General features: G+C 48.8%; 1 protein-coding gene across 3 annotated transcripts in view; it reads left to right on the top strand.

The window, feature by feature from the left end:
* Positions 1 to 22,529, top strand: part of BRAF (B-Raf proto-oncogene, serine/threonine kinase) — a 68,856-nt gene that overhangs the window by 17,229 nt on the left and 29,098 nt on the right. For all 3 annotated transcript variants that reach the window (XM_088448787.1, XM_088448788.1, XM_088448786.1), the window contains exon 2: positions 20,666 to 20,767. In XM_088448787.1, the coding sequence (XP_088304913.1) occupies positions 20,666 to 20,767 (102 nt within the window). The remainder of the gene's footprint in view (positions 1 to 20,665; positions 20,768 to 22,529) is intronic.

The raw sequence follows: 22,529 nt of genomic DNA, 5'->3' as shown, positions 1-22,529 counted from the left end.
GCCCCCCTGAGAGCTCTCACTGGCTCTGCCCCCCTGAGAGCTCTCACTGGCTCTGCCCCCCTGAGAGCTCTCACTGGCTCTGCCCCCCTGAGAGCTCTCACTGGCTCTGCCCCCCTGAGAGCTCTCACTGGCTCTGCCCCCCTGAGAGCTCTCACTGGCTCTGCCCCCCTGAGAGCTCTCACTGGCTCTGCCCCCCTGAGAGCTCTCACTGGCTCTGCCCCCCTGAGAGCTCTCACTGGCTCTGCCCCCCTGAGAGCTCTCACTGGCTGCCAGATGGGCACAGCCCTTGTTTTGTCCAGTTGCTCTTTAGAAACTGATTGGATGTGTTTGAAATTTCTGCCTTGGCCAACCTGTAGTTTTTCATAGAGCTGATTGTCTCTTTAACCTCTTTGAGAGCATGCTAATGTGCTGTCTATGTAGTCATGTGTGGTTTTTTTTGTTTTTTCAGGTTTTTTTTTTTTTTTTTTTAAACCAAAGATTAGATAATTTGCGTGCTGGAAATAGAATTTAAAGAAGACCCTAAAATAAAATGTATTCAATTCTCAGAACAAATGATTCCCACCCTCCAAAAAGTCCTTGTCGTTAAGCAAACGTCATTCTTGTTTTACAGGGGAGCCTCACCCCTAGCACTCATTCCTGTGCGCCAAAATTTGGTCTCCTCGAAGTTCCCCAGTCTTCTACGTAGGCGACCGTTTTAGAGATGTCTTGTGCTCATCCCTTCATTGGGCAGCTTCATGTGCACTGTTACATGGAATTCCTATATTTAATGAGATAACGTGTATCGTTTTTGTTGAATGAGTGCCCACTTGGTCACAAGAACCCAACAATGATGCTACTATTCTGCCGAATGGATAAAACTGGATAAGTAGGACTATTTATATCAAAAGTGTTTGATGGACTACCAAACAGTAACGCTGATCTATGGAGTCAGCAGTTCCCACTATTTTTAGATTATTCCTTAAATTCATGAACCTAATTCTGTAATTGTGTATATATAATTTGCTTGTCTTGGCTTCTGCGTCTGTTAGGTAAATGGGCAATAGACCTATAATTGTAATCTTTTGAAATGTTGTATTTAGATATAAGCTTACAAAGAACCCCAGAGCTAATGGGCCCCAATCAACGACGACTTGCACATAGCTTTTGTCTGTCTTTTATGTTGTAAGTGAATAGATAAACATATATTCTTTTCTTTTATTTGTGTTCGTTTATGTAATGTATGTATTATGTTATGTGGTCATAATGGGGGCGATTCAGTTCACCTCCTGGGTTACGAGCAGAAATCCAACTAAAGTACCGTCAGCGATGCTGTTTTTTTTTTCTTAGCGCAGTGCTAACATTCTCGCAGGCAGCACTTTAGTCGGAGAATGCCGTTAAACGGCATTTTCCGACTTATAATGGTTTTAGTCGGAATTAACAGCGCAGTAAATTGAATAGCTTTGGGAACTCCTTCCTGGTGCTATTCACATCGCGCTGAATTGAATCGCCCCAATGACTTGGCTGGTAATCCTGATTTTTGCATCGGATGGAATTTAGATTTCATTAAGCTCCTACCTGCTCGTCAATATAAGAACTGCTCCTATTCCTTCATACACTTTGGGGTGAAAACAATTGTTTTCTTGTGCCCTCTCGCCCAATATCACAACAAAAGTGGCGATATTGAGCTGTTTGTGCCGGTGGGTGCGAGTAACTGGATACCCATTACTGATCGCACATGTTGCGCCCAAATGTACTGGGTCTAGAGACACAGGGAAAGTCAATTGTTCTGGGGCGTCCATCGGAGCAATTCATTTGATTTGGGCGCCCATTAATTATCGCACTTGGTGCGTCTAATTCGACTTTAGCCGTGTATAGCGGCTAAACCAGTATAAAGTCCTGGGTAGGGCGTCCAAACCACCGGACTTTTCACACATTTCCTCTCACACCTCAGGAGGCTGCGGGAGAAAGTGTCTTTCTCCTGTGGCTTTAGACGTTCTAACGGAGCAACAATTGAATTGCTCCATTAGGTGCCCAATCGTGTAGATAGATGATCAACAGGGGGCGTCCCGAACAATTGCATAGACTGGGAATTAAATTCAGCGCAATGGACACAATTTGCCTTTTCGGAACGGCTCATCGCATCCATGCCTCACACTCCATAGAGATGCATAAGAAAACCTGCAACGTACAGTCCACCGTAACTGGCTGATATTTGCGCAGCCGGCATTGCAGCGACACATCGCTCTCAATTGAATTCCCTATTATTGTCCAGAGCAATTCTCTTGTCTCCATCACTCTGTATTAAACTGCACAATTTCTAAATATGATCCCTTTATTTGGTCTTCCAAAAAATTTCCACATGGGTTTCCACGATATGGATGGGGTAAAAATTGCTAAGTTTCATCATTATGTAGTCTCATTTTGTAATGTATTACGTAACCCCCCTCCCTCTTTCCCTCCTCCCCTTTTAAAGTTTGACGTATTACGTCTCCATCTGAGAGAAGCTGTTAACACTCTAATGAAGTGCAGTGCTTCTGAAATAGTCCCTCTGAGCATTGCCACTCGATACCGCTGACTCAGGACTCGCAGGGAAAGAGCTGACAGTAAGGCTGACGGCTGAAATGGTCCTGGGAATACCTTGCACCAGCCTCTCGCACCGTCTGCGCTCCCCAGCCAACCCGGTTTAACCTCAGAGCTGCAACCCTGCTGCTGACACTGGACACACCTCCCTACGGTAATCAGTCGGCGAGAAGCAGGTGTTGAGTGTGTTTACCTTTTTTTTTTTTTTTTTTAAACTAAATAATAATTGCTGAAATATTTTGCTAAAATCATCTGTTCACACCTCATACCTTTTTTATATAAATTCCTGGCATGATACCAAATCAGTGTTCTCCCCAGAAAAAATTTCCAGCCGGGTAGCATCAAGAAGTAGCCGGGTGGGGGCCTTTGCCATACTAAAATGTTTTAAACCCTGACCTTATAGTGATTTAAACTTAACTTGAAATAATTTTTTTTTTTATATATTATCTTATTAGAGGCCCAGTCGTCTGATTATGAAAAAGCTGCAAAGTCTGTAGGACAGTGATTTTCAACCTTTTTTAACTCGCGACACACTACACAAGATTTTAAAATTGCCAAGGCACACTATCCAGCGATGCGGTGTGCGCGGACTATGAAAAAACACACTACATTAGTTCCCACAGGAACAAAACACACTACATTGGCCCCCACAAGAATAAAAAACACACTACATTGGCCCCCACAAGAATAAAACAATCCCATTGGCTGGCCTAACAGAAAAAAACCCAACATTGCTCCCCACAAAAAAAACAACCATACCACATTGCGCCCCACAGAATTGCTCCCCACAGAAAAAGAAACCAATGGCTGGCCCCACAGAAACAAAAAACAAAACAAAACACATTGTTCCCCACTAAATAGGCAAATATATGGCTGGATAACATATGGCTGGTTCTCACTAAAAAAAATGACATGACTGGTTCCCACGAAACCCACATTTCTTCAACCCCCCGCCCCCCCCTTGTCACTCACACTGCAGCAGGATCGCGTGCGGGCGGGCTTCCTGGCAGACTGCAGGGCCTGGCTGGACAGAGCGCAGGCTGGCTGATTGGCGCAGGGCGTTGGCTGGCAGAGCGGGCTGGAGGGCAGTGGACAACGCGGCGTGCGTGACCTGTGATGTCACGCCGCCGCATCTTTGCAGGTCACTACCCGGTCGCGCCTGAGTCTCCCAGAGGAGCTCAGCGGCCCGGGATGCTGAAGTACAGTAAAATGTGCCCGGTGGCTCTGACAGCCCCGCGGCACACTTCACAACCGGCCACGGCACACCGGTTGAAAACTGCTGCTGTAGGATCTGGTCCTTTTTTATACAGCTCCCAGATACTGTCCCCACTTGCAGGCTCCCAAAGTGCCTGGTGATAGGCTGATTCTTCCCGGGTGGTGCCCCCGCAAAAAACAGCCTGGGGAGAACACTGCAGATTGTATAGATTGAAAATGTATTGGCGTTGCCCGTTTGAATATGAAAACAAGTTTTGTCTTAGGGCAGCACAGCTGGAGTAGTGATTAGCATCTTGGTTTCAGTTCTCACCAAGGCCCTAACTGTGTGGAGTTTGTATGTTCTTCCCAGGTTTGCCTGGGATTCCTCCAACAATCCAAAAACATACTGATAGGTAAAAAATTAACCCTAGAGATATAGATCGTAAGCTCCACTGGGATGAGGACACACGTGAATGGCAGTATTCCGCGCTGTAGAATGTGTATGCTATTTAAATGTCTGTAAACCAATGTCTTCCAAGCAATTGCGCTGCCTTTTAGATGTTTCAGCAGGCCTGCTGTCTTGTTACCATTGTATCCAATGCACAGGTGACTTTTCATTTTTGCTTGTGGAGTTCTCCTTCATTGTACATTATGATTTATATACGCCTATAAGGCTCCTGACTAATACTCTTTCTAAGCGTCCGGAGCTCTGTGATGTAAGTAATCTATTTAGCTTTTCGTGTGGTGAAGCCTTCGTGGCATTGAGATGCACCACACCTGCCGCCGATTCTGCGACTGAACGGATGGTTGCAATTGAGAAGGTGCTTTAATGCGGCATAATCTGCTATCAAACTTCCACCACCTCCAGGGGACCATCCAGACAGGAATACTTTATACTGAATGGCAAGCTGTAATTTATTTACTGGTTGTATAGTAAATATGTACTCCAGCGTTCTACACATCCTTAACAGGCAGGCACCATAAAGTAGCTCGTTCCACACCTGACACCACCTTTATTGGCTCTCACGGTCTGAGTAATGAAGTTGGCCACGGCTATACAACGCACCCTGGTCTACTTGTGTTTAATAAAGAATCAGGAGACGGGTTGAAGGAAAATGGGATAGAAATTAAACCAGTCCCATTCTGATCTAAGGCAATAATGAGACGGAAGATTAGCTACTGGTATATAGAGAAAGCTATGTTCGCGGTTTTCCTCACGCCATGTTCCGTCCGCTTCATCTGCAACTTTGTACATGTGGTTAAAGTCGCAGCCCGGCGTCTCTGGTGCAGATTGAGTGGGGTTTTTACTGTGCCTGAGATGAGACTGTGGGGTCTATTTACTAAGCAGTGTTAGGAGACAGAGTGAAAAGTGATAAGGTGCCAGCCAATCAGCTCCCAACTGTCATCTCTTTGTGTTTGAAAAATGACAGCTGGGAGCTGATTGGCTGGCACCTTATCACTTTCTCATCACTCTGTCTCCTAACACTGCTTAGTAAATAGACCCCTACGCTCCACTTTGTGGAGTGACTCAGTCGTGCTGGGTGTTTGGCGCCGTATGGTGTTTTGAGGCTAGGTGTATTAGGGCATGCAGGAGATTGGCAGCAGTATACCGATGGTTAAAATGCAGCTGAAAGCATTTAACTGTAAACAGGCTGCTTTACCAGCACTTTTGCACGCCGGCACCATTAGAATGCTTTAAGCTAGATTTTAATTGTTGGTTGGTCAGCGTGAACTAAATGGCTCTGGGAGGGAGCTCCCGGAGCTATTCAATCAAGCGTGCTGTTTAGTCCAACTAAAGGTTTTCTTCTCGCTAATGTGTCGTCCGCGTGGCTGTTTTCTGGCTTAGCGTGGCGCTAACAGCCTCGCGGCCTGCATTTTTTTTAGTCGGAGAATGCCAGTTCTGGCGACTAAACACTCAGGTTAAGCCGGGAGAACCAGCATTCTCCGACCTAACAGCGTCCCGTCGGAGTAAACATCGCAGTGAATCGAATAGCTGCAAGAGCTCCCTCCCGACGCTATTCAACTCCCGGTGGATTGAATCGATCCCCCCTTAGTGTACATTTTAGCACCGGTCACAACCCACACTCAGCTGATGCAACAGGCTGCTGAGATACATATCAGAGTGTTCTAAAGGCATCAGTGCAGACAGCGACACCCCAGTCAAGAAAGAGGAACTGCACGGGTCCTGACAGGTGCAGGGTGCTAGAATGAACACCTTTTTTACTGGCGCCAGCAGACTTCCGCCGATCTGCTTGTCCACTTTGTGTACGGATCTCCCCCACTGAGCCTTAACGCTACGCAATAATCTGTCCTATCGGCTGACTTGTGGCTGCTCGCCCCAGTGTGTACACAGCACCCAGGGCCGATTATCCTTCCAGAAAGTCTGTGTAGATGATTGGAACTGACCAGCTGCAAATGATGATCGTGCACGTTTTGTAGCGTGCATGGGTTTCCGATCCTCTGCCCGTACTTCATTTTAAAAATGTCACCCTTTGTGATGAGCTTTAGCCCTGGTAATCGTTCGGATGGGAACGATAATTTGCTAGTGTGCACTTGAAATCCGATGTTTCCAGGATTGTTTCTTCGCTCTGAAAATCGTCAAGTCCGTTGAATCTTTAGTAAAATCGTGCAGGAGTGCATCTCACCGGCTGGTGTAAAATCGATGGGCAGTGCGGCTTCCTGCTTACAAATCACAGACCCCCTTGGCACGAGGTGGTAAATCTGTCTTTGGCGACTGCCGCTGATGCCATATGGCCATCAATTTGCGTATGACTCGGCATCACACCTTTTTGTTTTACGTAGTGACCGTCTGTCCTAGAAATAACTGGTGTGAGCGAAGTCCTGACACAGCACTAAAGACCAGTTTTATATTTATAACACCTTTTTATTATTTTTCTGCCTTTCTCTGTATGATAATGCCACACAAGCTTTTATTTTTGTCATTAATAGGGGTATTCAATATGGGAGCGAAAACATGGTTTTTGCGTTAATATTGCACCTATGACGTCATTATCGCAGGTTTTACTTTTACACCGTATTCAATTTCAAAGACTTATCGCAGGTTCGAAAAGTCTTTGATAAAAAAACGGGGATAACTTTTCACCATTGAATAGGTGTCGAAAAAAAGTGCAGAATTGGGGTTTAGGGGTGCAGGCTTAAAAAAAAAAAAATAGCCTGCACCCCTGGGAATGACATTTAAAAAAGAACTGTGTCAAAAAAAGTTTAAAAAAAAAAAAAATAGGGACACCCCAAAAAATAAATTTAAAAATTGGGGTGAAAAAAAAAATGGGGAAAAAGTTGTTTAAAAATAGGGAAATAGGTTTAGGGCTATTCTGCAAGTATGCGGCAGATGTTTTCTAGAATAGATTTATAGCGGCAGGTGCACAAATGCAGAATTTTTAAAAACTTAGTTTAGGGACTTAAAAATATGCTAGTACCCATTTTCATGTACCCCAAATTTGATGGGACCACTTAAAAAAATGTAAAAAAATAACCTAAGTGCTCTTCTGCAACACTTCTTCAATGTCGGGAAAAAACACCTGCTGCGGCTATTTAAATCCCCGACTTTCATTTAAAGGCTAAAACGGGGGTACCCATAGTGATCCCCCATGTTTTTACAACTTTAGGGGGGGTCCTACAATTTTTTTTTTAACGAAAAATTCGTAACTTTACACAAATCCAACTTCGCAGACTCCCGTTTTCATTAATTTCATATTGAATACGGGGATAAGCGGGCGTGCGCCCGATACTTTAACGCAGGTAAAAACTCCGATATGAAACGTAAACTTCGAAAGCGAAGTTTGCGTTTCATATTGCATACCCCTCTAAGTTGGTAAAACCTCTCAACACTTATCCCCGAAAACCGAGGTGTTCACAAGTCGCGAGATAACGCCACGTTACACCGGCTGTGCAGACGATTATAGAACCTGGTTTGTGTGTAGCCCTGACTGAGTATAATTCTGATTGTGGGCAGTGTGGTCAGCCTTGGGCCACAGGTCTATATTTATAAAGGAGCCTGAAATAACATCCCAAGCATAAAGCAGATCGCTCCCTGCCTCTCGTTTTGGTGGTCCAACTCTAAAGCTTTCGTGTAGACGCTGCTATCTGTGTGTCATCTGCAAGTCTGCGGAGCCGGCAAACAAGTTCTCCTTGGAGTCCTGCAGAAGTGAACTAGTTTATCTGGTCGGTCTGATCAGACTGAAATAAAATGTCAGGAATCCGGATCCTGCGCTATTACATCATGAGTGTGCTGTCGCCTGTTCTTTATTGGGCTGAAGAAAAGTCGAAATAGATCCTGCACAGAAAAATTTTGTATAGTCGCACGTGCACACGCAGTTTTGTACGCAGATGGGATTACAACAGCTTGTGTCTGGTGCAAGTCATTACTGCAGCCTTGCAGCTAACCTATACCAGGTGCGAATGTTAAGCCTACAAGCAGGTGGCTTTTTGCTTACCCACATCTACATGAACATGCCCTCACCCAGTTTTTTCCTCTGCTTGGACGTGCAGATATGATTTGAAATTTACCAATGATTGTGATTTGGCCACTCAGAGCCGCTATCTTTTTGTTAATACCCAGTCTTGTTCTACTACTGTGTTTTGTACCTTTTTATTGTAAAGCTCTGCAGAATATTCTTGCGCTAACTTCCAACAATCCTATATCCGATTTCCTGTGCCACTTTTTTTTTATTTTTCGTCTTTCTCTGTAACAACACATTTAACCCAAACTGAAGTGGAGCAATCTGCATTATACCAGCATTGTCTGTCTAGTACAGTGATTCCCAACCTCGGTCCTCAAGGCACACTAAAGCTGGCCACACACTAGACCAACTTGCATCCAACCAGCCAACTAGTTGGTTGGAATGAAAATCTGGTAAGGTATGGGAGTAACTGATGATCAGCAATTTGCTCCTAAATGCCAGAAAACAGATGAAAATGGTCGGTCAGACAAGTTTTTTAAATGTTTGATCTAAACAATTTGTTCAAACAACAGTTTTGGTCCATTTTCCGGCGTTTGGGAGCAAATTGCTGATTGTCATTTGCTGTCATACCTTACCAGATTTTCATTCCAACCAATCAACTAGTTGGCTGGTTGGACAGATAATCTTTAGATGTGTGGCCAGCTTTAGTGTGCCTTGAGGACTGTGGTTGGGAACCCCTGGTCTAGTATATGGTGCCCGGGGTACACGCTACTATCCTGTGATGGGAAGATGCATTATTTTATTTGCTAAACTTTTTGCAAGCGCTCTTGTATAGAAGCAGGCAGCGTGGTATACGTTTGGGTAGTTGGGCTCTGGGAGATGCATCAGATAAAACGGTTATCACTCTCCTCCCTCCTCTGCAGATCTAAACATTACAAAGATGTCCCTTTTGGCTTTAGCTTGTATTTATATTGGCCTTTGTAAAAACTTCATTCCTGTCATGCAAAACAAAGATCAAGGGTACTCGTGTTTATACGCACAGCCAAGCGAGCATCTGTACAAATAGTCTGCCCGCTAGCCTTATAGTGTGTTTTCTATTGGGGATTCTATCGCTGATATTGTTTTATAAGGTGGTTGTTTTTTGTTTTTTCCATAAAGGGGCATTTGGCCTGAGCCCACTATAATGCTGGGTACACACTGGCAGATATATTGGCCAATCAATTGAACGGCCGATATATAGGGCCGTATTCAATTAGCCGCAAAAAGTCTGAATCCGCAAAAAAGTTTTCGTCAATTGCGACTTTTCGCCAGGCGGAAGCTTATCTCCGTATTCAATTGCAAACTCTTTTCGCGTATGCGAAAACGCAATGCAAAGTAATAGGCGAAAAAGATTGACCTATGAATAGGTGTCGAAAAAAAGCGCAAAATTACTATTTTTGGGTAGAAAAGGTGGGAAAACCACTCTGCACCCTTGGGACAGCCCCCCAAAGGATAAATGCGTAAAAAAAAAATAGAGGAACACCCCAAAAAATTACTTAGAAAAAGGGGGCAAAAAAGTGCAAAGTGGGGGTACAAATTTTAAAACTAGCTAAATAGACTTTTGGGGGGTCTGCAAGTAGGGGTGAGGTGTTTTTTGGATTGCAGATGCTTGCTGCAGGTGCATTTTTTACACGTTTTTTAAACGTTACTTTAGCGACTTTAAACCATGCTTGCACCCATTTTCAAGTGCCCTAAATTTGACAGGACTACTTATTTAAACCCAAAAAAACTGCTTAATGCTATTCTTCATCACTAGAGCAAAGATGCTAATTAGAAGAAATTGATACACCTTAAGTACTCCAAATATCTTTTTTTAGGGCTATTCGGGAGCATGTACATTGGGGATCAATGTTAGTGCATCTTTTAGGGGGTGTCGGGCTGATTTACCTAATTCTGACAGCACTTTTCGCCTGGTTTGCATTCGCCGGATTGCGTCTACACGTGTTTTGGAATTGAATACGGCGAATAGCGGGGGCGCGCACGATAAGTTTCCGCAGCTAAAATATGCGATATAGGCAGTCTGGCATGCGAAAAAGTATCGCGGGTGCAAAACTAATTGAATACTGGCCATAGTGTGTACCAGCGATATTTCTGTGAACAATGCAGTGATCGCACTGAACGAAAAAAATTGTGGGTCCCGGGGACCCCTCACTTTAAAAAATTGGGGTCCTACTTTATGGTTTCTGGGTCTTATCACATTATTGGGGTGAGGACAGGTAGCAGTTGGGGTAAAAGGGGTTAAGGGCAAGCAGCATTTGGGGTAGAGCTAAGGGGGTAAAGGCAATGAGAAGTTGGGGTAGAGGGAATTAAGGGCAGGCAGTGCTAAGGGTAGGGAGGGGGTAAGTGCAGAAAGCAGTTGCGACAGTGCTTGGGGCAAGGAGGGGCTAGGGCCAGGCAGTGCTGGGGATTGGCATTGCACCGAAGGGTTCCACCACACACTGGCAGCACTGCTCAAATGTGTTCCAGCAAACCCTGGCACTGCACAGCAGAGTCCCATGGGGCAGTGATGACATTATGGTGGCGGGACACGGGGGGCAGTGATGACATTATGGTGGCGGGGCACGGGGCAGTGATGACATTATGATGGCGGGGCACGGGGGGCAGTGATGACATTATGGTGGAGGGGCACGGGGGGCAGTGATGACATTATGGTGGAGGGGCACGGGGGGCAGTGATGACATTATGGTGGAGGGGCACGGGGGGCAGTGATGACATTATGGTGGAGGGACACGAGAGCAGTGCTGACATGATGGGGTGAAGGGTGTAGGGCCCTGACATGATGGTGCATGGAGGGGGGTTTACAGAGCTCTGACCATAACTGAAAAAAATAATTCTGAATGGAAAGGTAAAAAAAAACAACCTAGAGGACCGCGACACGATCACGATCATAATGCAACATTACAGAGATGCCGCTTGTGGGAGGAGCCCCACCCCCCTATCTCTCTAAATTGCCGGGATTGGAGAAGTAATCCCAGAGCCTGTTTCCAGCACAGCAATGTGTGCACTTTCAAAGCAAGGCAGCAGCTGTGCTGTCACTGCATCCTATAGGACCCGGGCCGGCTCCCCCACCGGTACCCGGCTGGCTGCAGAAGCTGGCACTCAGTGTGCTATCCGTCCTACTGTAGATAGCGGGCAGCGAGCTGGGGACACATTTTACTCTTCATTGGAGAAGCACACGCTGCTGCCCGAGCGGATTGGATGGGGAGGGACGAGGAGACGCTGCCACCCGCACTGATTGGATGGGAGACGCTGGGGAAGTTACTAGGCTGGCTGCTGCGGCATGCACAGAGCGCATCCTGCGGGACACGCTCATTTTTTAAAAATGAATCCCACCTTTTACTGTAGCGCGTATTTCACCATCACTGCAACGTCGTTCAAAGGCATATTGTGTCGGCTCTGTTGCACAGCCGATGCCCAATAAATCAACCGATATAGTGGGGCATCGGGCAATGTGAACGGGCGGTCTGCCCGACTGCCTGTACACTTGCTGTAGAGGCCACCGGGGAGGGGGTCGAGACGTAACCCCCGACCAGCCGGACCCCAGGCCAGATGGCAGTTCTGTGTGCAAGAACAACCATCGTCTGCAGATATATCTTTTAGGTGTGTACCCAGTAGTCCCCATAATAGATCTTTTTTATTTTCTTTTTCAGTCCACATACATTACAGCTCTGTCTACCCATATTGTACAGATCTAATCAGATTGCGGTGACCTACTGCCATAGGCTTGTAAAGGCTATTGCGTGCACAATGTACCCTTTTATTTAAAGGTGTCAGGATATTTGCAAAATAGCCGTGTTCTCCTCAGAAATTTGTTCCAGCCGGGTGGCAACCAAAAGTAGCCGGGTGGGGGCCTTCGCAATTATGTGCGTGCCGGGCAAAGGTCATCTCCCATTACCAATCCAGCCCGACAGGTCTCAGGCTGCTCCCCCACTGGCTCTGTCAAAAGTGTCCATTATGCAGTGCCCCCTGTAGTTTTCCCCTTTATGCATTGCCCCCTGTAGTTTAGCTTTGCCCTTTATGCAGTGCCCCAGGCTTAAAGTGTCCCTTATGCAGTGCCCCCAGGATGGTCCCTTATGCAGTGCCCCCAGACTGGTCCTGGTCCCAGCCCAGCACTTGCCTTTACTTGCTGGCTGCTTATCACTGCCTCGCGCTGACTGGATCTAACTAGATCCAGCAGGCGCGCGGTTCAGGCTCCTCACGTCGCGGGTGACATCATGACGTCACCCGCGCAGTGCTTCACTGGGAACGCTGGCCTCTGAAGCGATCTGAGGCTTCTTTAGCCTCCGGTCACTTCAGAGGCCAGCATTCCACAGCGGGGGTCGGCGGGGGAAAGTGCCAGACGGCAAGCTGTTTGTGCCGGGCGATGAGCCCGCAGAAAACCGCCTGGGGAGAACACTATAGCAGAACAGAAAGGAAACTCATTAGTTGAGAGCTGGATAGCGCCGAGAAGCGCCCAAGTGGTTTGGTGCAATGCTTGACGATGTTGCTATCTTTTGTTAGGATTTTTTGCTACATGGTGCTACAGAAGTGGTGGCTGGTGAAATGGGATCATCAAGTTGCACAATTTGTGTTTGTAACTGTGCTCTTAAGGTTTTTTTTTTTCTATTTTTTTAACTGCAGATATAATAAAATATTATTATTGATGGATTTTCTACTTTAGGTGCATACAAGCCAACAGCATACCAATGTGAGTGAATTGCTTTACCGGCTTGGGGCGATTCAGGTCAGCGTGATGTGAATAGTTCCCAGAGCTAGTCAATTGATTGCACTGTTAAGTGTAACCTAGAGGATTTCTGCTCGCACCCTCCTGATGGTTTTTCTCTGGCTTAGCGCGGCGCTAAACGCATTGCAGCCAGCAGAATGCTAGTTACTTGGACTTAACACCCGGCTTTAAGACGCGGTAACCTGCATCTCCTGACTGAGGCCCTGATTCAGAGCGCTTTTTTTTAAATGGAGCCAGCCTCCTGGTCGCTCGCTAAGGTGATTGTCGCGTCCATCGGGGCTTGCGACGAGACCCTTGCGGTAGGGTCTCGTTCCCGCAAGCCCCAGTGAGCTTCCTGCTCTAAATAGAGCAGGAAGCTCACCACTGACATCACGAGTGATATCTATGGTGCCTCCCACAAATGGCAGGCGTTCCTCCGTTTGTGTAGCCACCCCCCCTGCTTGCCTCCAAAATGGGGCGAGCTGTCAAACACAATCAACAGCCGCCCCGTTTTGGTGCGAAACCCGTAGCAACGGAGCGCCAGTCGCTGGCTGGGTCTCGCGCATGCCGGAGGCGGCGCATGTGCAGGGGGCAAACATCGACCCGCTTGCGAGCACATAGCACTTGCGAGTGAGTCTGAATCAGCCCCTAAGTGATGGGAACTATTGAATAGCTTCGGGAACTCCTTCCTGACACTATTCACATCGCGCTGAATTGAATCTCCCCCAGAATGTCACACCGCTTAATGTGCGTACACACTGAACGATATATATGAATATCGTTCAGCGATATATCGTTCGTATCGTGCCTTGAGTATACATTGAACAACCAACGATGCGCGCTTCCACTGAACTATAACGATATCTATGGTCGTCCGTACATGCAGGGTACATTTTTGGGCAAACTAACCAACCTATCGAAAAACTGGCTGTACCCCTGACATGGCTCCTACCTTATCCCAAACCCTATCCTGAGTAAATTTAGCAAAGCATCCTCTGAGTAAGTGGCTTTCACCCCCCCCCCCCCCCCAATTATTCTACGCTGCCAAACATGTATGTCTTTCGTTATACAATGGTCCTTTTGCACTTTATTTTCCCAATTCTTTAGGGAGCTGTGCGCAACTTTCTACTTCAGGGTCCATAGGGTATCCACAGGATACCTTGGGGTATAGGTGTGACGTCAGTCATCGGGCACCATAGAGTTAAGCTTTCAGCCTCCCAGGATGCACTAGGGTCCCCCTCCTATACCCAGCCCCCGAGCCAAGGCCGGAGTCGGGTGCACCTGTTGGAGTGGGGGCTAGAAGAGCCCCTGAAGCTTTTTCTTCATGCAGCTGTGGCTGCACATCTGGATGAACAGCATGGACAGTCAGTCCTGACGTCCATGCTGTCTTCCCTACACCCCCGCCGGTACCAGAACGCCGGTACCGATCCGGGGATGCTGGTGAGCATCTGGGGTCACAGCTAGCGGTGACCCCAGATGTTCCGGAACATGGCCGGATTCAAGGGAGACAGCAGGTAAGCAGCGGGGTCCCGCGGTGGGTCCCCGCTGTCACATGGTCCAGAGTCCCCAGGCAGGGGGCTCCCTGGGGACTGGCTGCAGCGTGGAGCCAGGTATTGAACCTGCGCTTCCACTACCCCCTGGGACAGCGGACCGCAGCAGAGCGGTAGCGCTGCGGGGTCCTGGGGGTTAAATGCATGCCAGGGGAGCGCGCCTTCCCTGTCTCACAGCCGGCGCCTCCCCCGCTGCACACAGCCCTCTCTGCACACTGCCGACTGGTCCTGTGGCAGCGCTCCTCCCCCAGGCCAGCCTCCTCTCTGCTCCTCGGCGGCCATCTTTCCAACGCATGGTGAACGCTGCTGGAAGCGCTGGACGGAAGCATCGTGGTCTGGGTCCCCCCGCATACCTCTCCTCCGATTTGGGTCAGGTCTGTGTATGCTGCGCTGTGTCCTACCAGGCCCTGTGTCTGCGTAGTTGAGTGATCAGCGCTGTTAGTGCAGGAATTGATTTTTCTTTGTATTGTATGTGACTGTGCTAGCGCTGCTGCCTGTAACTTTTCTTCTAACTTGCTGTGCGGTGCTGCAGGGTGATCTCTCGCCTATTTAATATATAATTGGTGAGAGGGGTCACATACTTGGTGCCATCATGTCTGGAAGTGATTTTCCTCTCCGACTACAGTGTGCTACGTGTAAAGTACCGTGAGGGTAGTGCGGAGGGCCTCTGCCGGCTGTGTTTGTCTATGGCGCGGCCTATTATGGTTACAGCACCGGTACAGGAGCCGCCCTGGGCTTTTTTTGCTCAGGCGCTTACAACCTTAGTGGGCCAGTTAGCTCCGCAGCCCGCGTTTACGCAGATGGGTTTGTCCCAGCAGTCAGTGGTGTCGTCACCCATGCAGTGTTTCCCACGACAATTGGTGGTACTCCACAGTCTCCCTATTTCCTCGCTCCCGGTTTCTCAGGAGCCGGTATGGGTTAACTCCCTGACTAGTTCGGTACAGCACTTGTCGGATGTGTTGCAAGGGGAGTCTGTGATACGGCCGGTGGCGTCTCTGTCGGCTCCTTATGAGGATGACGAGGGGACGTCTGATAATGGGGAGATTCTGGATCCTTACGACCAGGAACCTCTCCATACTAAGGACGCTGACGCTAAGTCCAAGGTGATTGAGGACGAAGTTCCCCCAGCGGCAAAATCAAAGTATGCCTTTTTTTAAAAATGTGAAGGGCGATGCCACAGTCTTTCCTCTTTCGGGTCAGTTAGTGGACCATTTTAGAGGAGGCGTGGAAACAGCCTGGCAAAAGATACCAGCCGCAGAGGCGCCTGGCAGTGGCTTATCCGTTCGCGGATAATTATTTTGCAAAGTGGGAATCCCCTCCACAGGTGGATTCTCACGTGACCCGTCTTATCCGTAGTGCAACATTGCCGATGCCATCCATGTCCTCCCTTAAGGATGCTACGGACCGCAAGGTGGAGATCTGCCTGAAGTCCGCTTATTCCTTTGCGGGGGGGGGGCAGCACAGCCGGCTATGGCCATTTGCTGGGTTGCCAGAGCGATGGAGCGCTGGGCGGATTAATTAGAGGCGTCTTTTGATTCCGACTGTCCGGCAGAACAGGCGGAGTTGATTGGTAATCTCCGTGATTTGGCCACTTATATCAACGAGGCGGCCTTAGACATTAGTACTCTGGTGTCTAGAATTTCTTCAGCAACGGTGGCTGCTCGTCGCACCTTGTGGCTGCGATCCTGGAAGGCGGACGCAGATTCCAAAAAGGGTTTGGAGGCGTCGCCATTTACCGGAGAAGTTCTCTTCGGTCCGGATCTGGACAAGATTGTGGCCACGCTGGCGGCAGCCATATCGGCTTGTCTCCCGTCGGCCGCTGCTCCTTCTGGTTCTGGACCATCGTCCTTTCGGTCTTATAGGGCCCAGGGCAGGCCCAAACCACAGTCTTTTCCTCGACAGGCTGGCCCTAAAGAAATCGGCCAAGCCCCGGAAGCAGGCATGGAGTACCAGACGTCCGGCCCCTAAGCCAGATGACAAGCCTGCGGCCTGACGGTCCGGGCCTCCCTTTGGGGGATCCCAAAGTGGGAGGCCGCCTGCTGCAGTTCGCCCAGTGTTGGTCGGTCACTACGACAGACACTTGGGTTCTCGAGGTGGTCTCCCACGGGTACGCCCTCTCTTTCCGGCACAGACCTCCGGCTCGATTCTTCACCACGGGTCTACCATCAGACCGGAACAAGGCTACGGAGCTGCGGAAGGTATTGCACACTATGCTCCAGGCTGGAGTTATAGTGCCTGTTCCATTCTCCCAGAGGGGCCAGGGTTTCTATTCAAATCTTTTTTTGGTACAGAAACCCAATGGGTCGTATCGTCCGATTCTCAACCTCAAGGCTCTCAGCAAGTCTTTGCGGGTTCCGAAGTTTCGGATGGAGACCCTACGGTCCATCATTCTGGCGCTGGAACCTGGGGACTACATGGTGTCATTGGACATACAGGACGCTTACCTGCATGTCCCTATTCTTTTGCGCCATCAACAGTTCCTCAGGTTTGCAATCCGCAGCGACCACTTCCAGTTTTGGGCGTTACCTTTTGGCCTGGCGACAGCACCACGTGTGTTCACCAAGGTGATGGCGGTCATGGCGGCTTCTCTGCGGCTGCAGGGAGTCCGCATGTTACCGTACTTGGACAACCTTTTATTGGTGGCAGGATCTCCAGAGCTCCTTCTACGCCACTTGGACCTGACCATTGCGCTACTGCAACGGCACGGCTGGCTAATCAACTGGCAGAAGTCCACTCTAATCCCATCTCGGCGGATTCTGCACCTCGGAGCCTTATTGGACTCGGAACACCAAAGGATCTTCGTGACGGGGGAAAAGATCTCTGCTTTACAGTCGAGGGTGCGCAGTTGTCTGCACAGCCGCCGGGTGTCTCTACACTCGGCGATGAGGTTACTGGGCTCCATGGTGTCGGTGTTCGACATCGTGGAATATGCCCAGTTTCACTCCAGACCTCTGCAGCACCTGATCCTGTCCAAGTGGAACGGGCTGCCTCAGTCTCTGAAGTCTCAGACGATTGTGCTCACCCTGGAGGTTCGCCTGTCCCTTGCCTGGTGGTTACAGACGACCCATCTCAGCAAGGGACGTCCGTTCTGGGTTCCAAATTGGGTCCTGTTGACAACGGACGCCAGTCTTCGGGGCTGGGGAGCAGTTTCGGGTCCACACTTGTTCCAGGACAGGTGGACGCCGACTGAAGCGGAGCTTCCAATCAATATCTTGGAACTCCGTACGGTCTGCAATGCTCTCCAGCAGGCACATCGGGTTCTCCAGGGTCGTCCGGTACAGGTCCAGTCGGACAACGCTACCACCGTGGCCTACATAAACAGACAAGGAGGAACCCGAAGTCGGGCGGCTCTCGTGGAGGTCTCTCGGATCCTGGTATGGGCAGAGCGCAATCTTCCGGCCATATCAGCGGTCTTCATCCCGGGAGTGCTAAATTGGGAGGCGGACTTTCTAAGTTGCCAGGACGTTCATCCGGGGGAATGGTCCCTGCACCCGGACATTTTTCAACTGCTGGTGGACAGATGGGGTCTTCCAGAGATCGACCTCATGGCGTCCCGGCACAACAACAAGTTGCCGGTGTACGGGTCTCGCACAAGAGACGAAGGGGCATCTCTGGTGGATGCTCTGTCCGTCCGGTGGACGTTCCGGTTCGCATACCTGTTCCCTCCGGTCTCCCTTCTTCCACGGGTAATCCGGAAATTCAAACAGGAAGGAGGGACGCTCCTATTAGCTCCCGTGTGGCCCAGACGGCACTGGTTCTCAGACCTTCAGGGTCTGTCCGTGGACAGTCCTCTGCGGTTGCCGCTACGACCGGACCTGCTGTCACAGGGTCCTTGTCTTCACCCGGACCTGACCTGGCTGTCTTTGACGGCGTGGCTGTTGAGACAGCCATGCTGAGGTCCAGGGGGTTTTCCAGCTCTGTGGTGCGTACCATGTTACGAGCTCGGAAGCCGTCTTCCGCGAGGATATACCATCGCGTGTGGCATACGTTCTTCCAGTGGTGTCGACCGAGAGGTTATGCACCGCGGGAATTTCGTCTGTCTCGGATACTCGCCTTCCTACAAGCGGGACTAGATCATGGGCTTCGCCTTGCTTCTTTGAAGGTACAGGTTTCGTCCCTGTCTGTCTGGTTTCACCGTAGGATTGCTACAATCCCGGATGTGCGCACCTTTATGCAAGGTGTTCTCCGCATTCAGCCGGCCTTTGTTCCAACTGTGGCTCCTTGGGATTTGGCTGTGGTCCTGAGGGCTCTCCAGGGACCGCCGTTTGAACCACTGGGCTCAGTGGATCTTAAATGGCTAACCGCTAAGACTGTTTTCCTTCTGGCTATTGCTTCGGCCAGACGTGTTTCTGATTTAGGGGCTCTTTCTTGTAAACCCCCTTTCTTGGTTTTTCATGGGAACAGGGCAGTGCTCCGCACTCGGCCCGAGTTTCTTCCCAAAGTTGTTTCCCAGTTTCATGTTAACGAGGAAATCGTTGTTCCGGCCTTTAACTCACCTGGTCTGTCAGTGAGTGAGGCCTCTTTGGATGTCGTGCGGGCCTTAAGGACTTATGTTGACCGCACTTCTTCGTTTAGGAAGTCTGACGCCTTGTTTGTCCTCTATGGCTTCCGTAAAAAGGGTTGGCCTGCTTCAAAGCAAACTTTGGCAGCCTGGATCCGTATGGCTATTTCTGAAGCTTATCTTCATGAAGGCCTGCCGGTTCCTCCTTCTGTGAAGGCTCATTCCACTAGGTCTGTGGGTCCTTCGTGGGCAGCTCCACGTGGTGCCTCTGCAGTCCAGATCTGCAAGGCGGCTACGTGGTCCTCTGTCCATACCTTCATGAGGTATTACAGGTTTGACACCTTCGCCTCTCAGGATGCTTCCTTCGGGCGGCGGATTCTCCTTTCTGCACAGGAGCGTCCCCACCCTTAAAGGATACTGCTTTGGGACATCCCCAAGGTATTCTGTGGATACCCTATGGACCCTGAAGTAGAAAATATGAGATATGGTAAGAACTTACCCTTGTTATCTCTATTTCTACGAAGTCCATAGGGTTCCACAGGACTCCCGCCCTGTCGCACCTGTGCTGCAGATGAGCTTTGCTCTGGTCACCGGTTTTTCCGTCTCCCTCTGGTGAGAATGTGATTCTTGTATGTGTCCAGATCTTTTTTCTCTCTCTTCCTTCTCCTCCTCCGGCCTATGGCTTGGTACGTAACTGAGGTGCCTTGGCTCGGGGGTGGGGTATAGGAGGGGGACCCTAGTGCATCCTGGGAGGCTGAAAGCTTAACTCTATGGTGCCCGATGACTGACGTCACAACCATACCCCAAGGTATCCTGTGGAACCCTATGGACTTCGTAGAAATAGAGATAACAAGGGTAAGTTCTTACCATGTCTCATATTTTTAGGTTGCAGATCTCCAAAATAATCCTCACATACTGCACAGCGACTCCAGTTGTGGAGCTTCTCTGCCAGAGCCGCTAGAGATTTCTTTCTATAGGGCTTACACAACAGTGGCGCACACTGCCACCTGGGCTACCGTTACATGATCTGAAGCAGGTTCTCAACCATTCTCATCCTTCTGCTCCAAACAAATCTATATCTATCTGTATTAACTCTGGTGTATTAATCAAATGATAGCGATATTAAGAGAAAAAAACAAGTTGAAGAAATATTTATTATCCAACCTAAGTGGTTAAAACCTCAAGGCATACATATATACACTACCTGTAAACAGTTTATTGTTGTGACAATATAGAAACCTTCTCCAATTTCCCTGACTTTCATTCATTCCTGGGTACAATATAGAACCCCCCCCCCTGTCTCCAATTTCCCTGACTTTCATTCATTCCCGGGTACAATATATAACCCTCCCCCTTTCTACAATTTCCCTGACTTTCAGTCTTTCCTGGGTACTATATGGGAGTGAGAAAATGTATAACTAGTTTATGGTACCAAAAAGTCCTAGCTGTCCTGAAACGCGCACTGGCATTAAGAATGTGGCAGCTGAGTTGTAAGTTTGGCAGACCTTGGGGCGTGAGCGGATTACGTTAGCGAGGAGTATAACTCGCTAAACTATGCAGACCTTTCAGGTGACTGATAGAAGCCGCTATACAGCCGCACGCGTGCTCGATCGCTGGTTCCTGCAGATTACCGATGCAATGTGTCCTGTTTACATGTTATACTGGGTGTTACACTGACTGGCTGTTTTTTATTTTTCAGATCTGGAACATCAAGCAGATGATTAAGTTAACACAAGAGCACATTGAAGCCCTCCTGGACAAATTTGGAGGCGAGCACAACCCCCCCTCAATATACGTGGAGGTAACTTTGAGTTTATCCTGCAGGAGTGTATATAACCCTTTATGCTACAATCTGCATACAAGTGGGGGATGTCCTTTGCTGGAAGCTTAATGTTTTATATGGACCTCATTCAGAGTCGATCGCTTGCTGCAAGCGATCTCTCTGAATGAGGGCGGCCACTTACTTTTTTAAGTGCCGCCTCCTGGTCGATTGCTATGCTGTGGGTTACCACCCACAGCTCTTGCGATCGACCAGGGTGATAGTCGCAATGGTCAAGACCATCGGGGCTTGCGACGAGACCCTAAGGTTGGGTCTCGTCAACCGCAAGCCCCATGGAGCTTCCTGCTCTGATCAAGCAGTAAGCTCCCCACTGACTACATTGATGATGTTAGTGGGGCCGCCCCCAAACGGCAAGCGTTCCGTTGGGAACGCTTCCGTTTGGCCGGCCACGCCCCCTGCCCGCCTCCCAAACGGGGCGAGCGGTCACACACCATCGACAGCTCACCCCCTTTGGTGCGAGACCCGTAGCGACCGAGCGCCCATCGCTAGCCGGGTCTCGCGCATGTGCACGTCAGAGCCGGCTCCGACGTGCGCATGTCCAGTGGGGAAACATCAACCCGGTTGCGAGCGCTCAGCGCTTGCGACCGGGTCTGAATGACCCCCACTGTCTCTTGTTCTTTACATAGTGCCTCTTATAAAGGGGTTTGTCTGTGTCCCTGTTTGCTCTGAGAGAGGGGTATTAATATAGCCTTAAGGTCATTTTACAAAGGGGACTGTTTATTCTATAGTCTAAGGAAAAGACCATGAAAGTAACACTCTCTACCCTGCTATGGGCATTGCATTTGTAGTGTCAGACGCCCAGCAGAACAGCCACCTGGCAGCCACCGGGACACTTTAGCTATCTTATGACTAACTATATTGACTTTTTCCTTAGTTTGAAGTTATGTCATTTTTTTTTTTAATGAAAAAAAAAAAAAAGATAAAAAAATGCTTCCATTTAAATATAGGTGCAGTGACCAAGTCTCGTTTTGCCAAGATTTTGATTGGAAAACAGTTTTTGTTTTTCCCAAAACGTCCCTGTGTTTACCCTACAGCTAATCCAAATTGCTGTCCTCCATCCAGTATTTAAACGTCCTCTGGTCTCTCCCTCCGTGTTGTGTAAACTGAAGCAGACACTCTTCATAAACAGAGCGATGAGCTCTCCAAACATGCCGCGATCCTTTTTCAATGTTCCCATCTCCATGGACAGCTCATTTGTCTGCCCCTGTTTGTTTTATTGTAGCTGTCCACCTCCTCCTTAGTGGATTGGCTTGCTGCACTTCTAGGAGATGGGTTAGGGTGACTGTTGTGTAGAAAGCGTGCACACACACGGAAGCAAGATATTGCCCCATTTTTTAAGCTAGTGTTGAGTCACAAACCACAAAGTTACTTGATGGCTAAGGGCAGCGTGCTTACAAAATGGTTTTTGTTTCCCGGAGAAGAGGGGAGATATTACTAAATAATGGACTTGTCACGTCCGCCGAATTGCCTGCGTTACTCTCTTATCTCAGCCGGCGTGGGGATTGCAGCCTAATTTCGAGCAGTTTTACAGTAACCTATTTCAGCAGATAATTTGTGTGGTAATTCACAAAGCTGACAAGTAGAGCAGTTGTCTGTTCCAGGCTGAAATGGGATTTGGCTTCTGTTTTACTACATCCTTATCTCGAGATGCAAGGAGAACGGGGATAGTACGCAATGGGGTTGAGGGCACTTTTGGGAATGTTCTATATAAAGAGGTGAAGAT

The sequence above is a fragment of the Taudactylus pleione genome, unplaced genomic scaffold (assembly GCF_031769625.1).
Source record: "Taudactylus pleione unplaced genomic scaffold, aTauple2 ptg000465l, whole genome shotgun sequence".
Taxonomy (NCBI): Eukaryota; Metazoa; Chordata; class Amphibia; order Anura; family Myobatrachidae; genus Taudactylus; species Taudactylus pleione.
The sequence above is the reverse complement of the archived record's forward strand: the minus strand, read 5'-3'. Positions and strand labels throughout refer to the sequence as shown.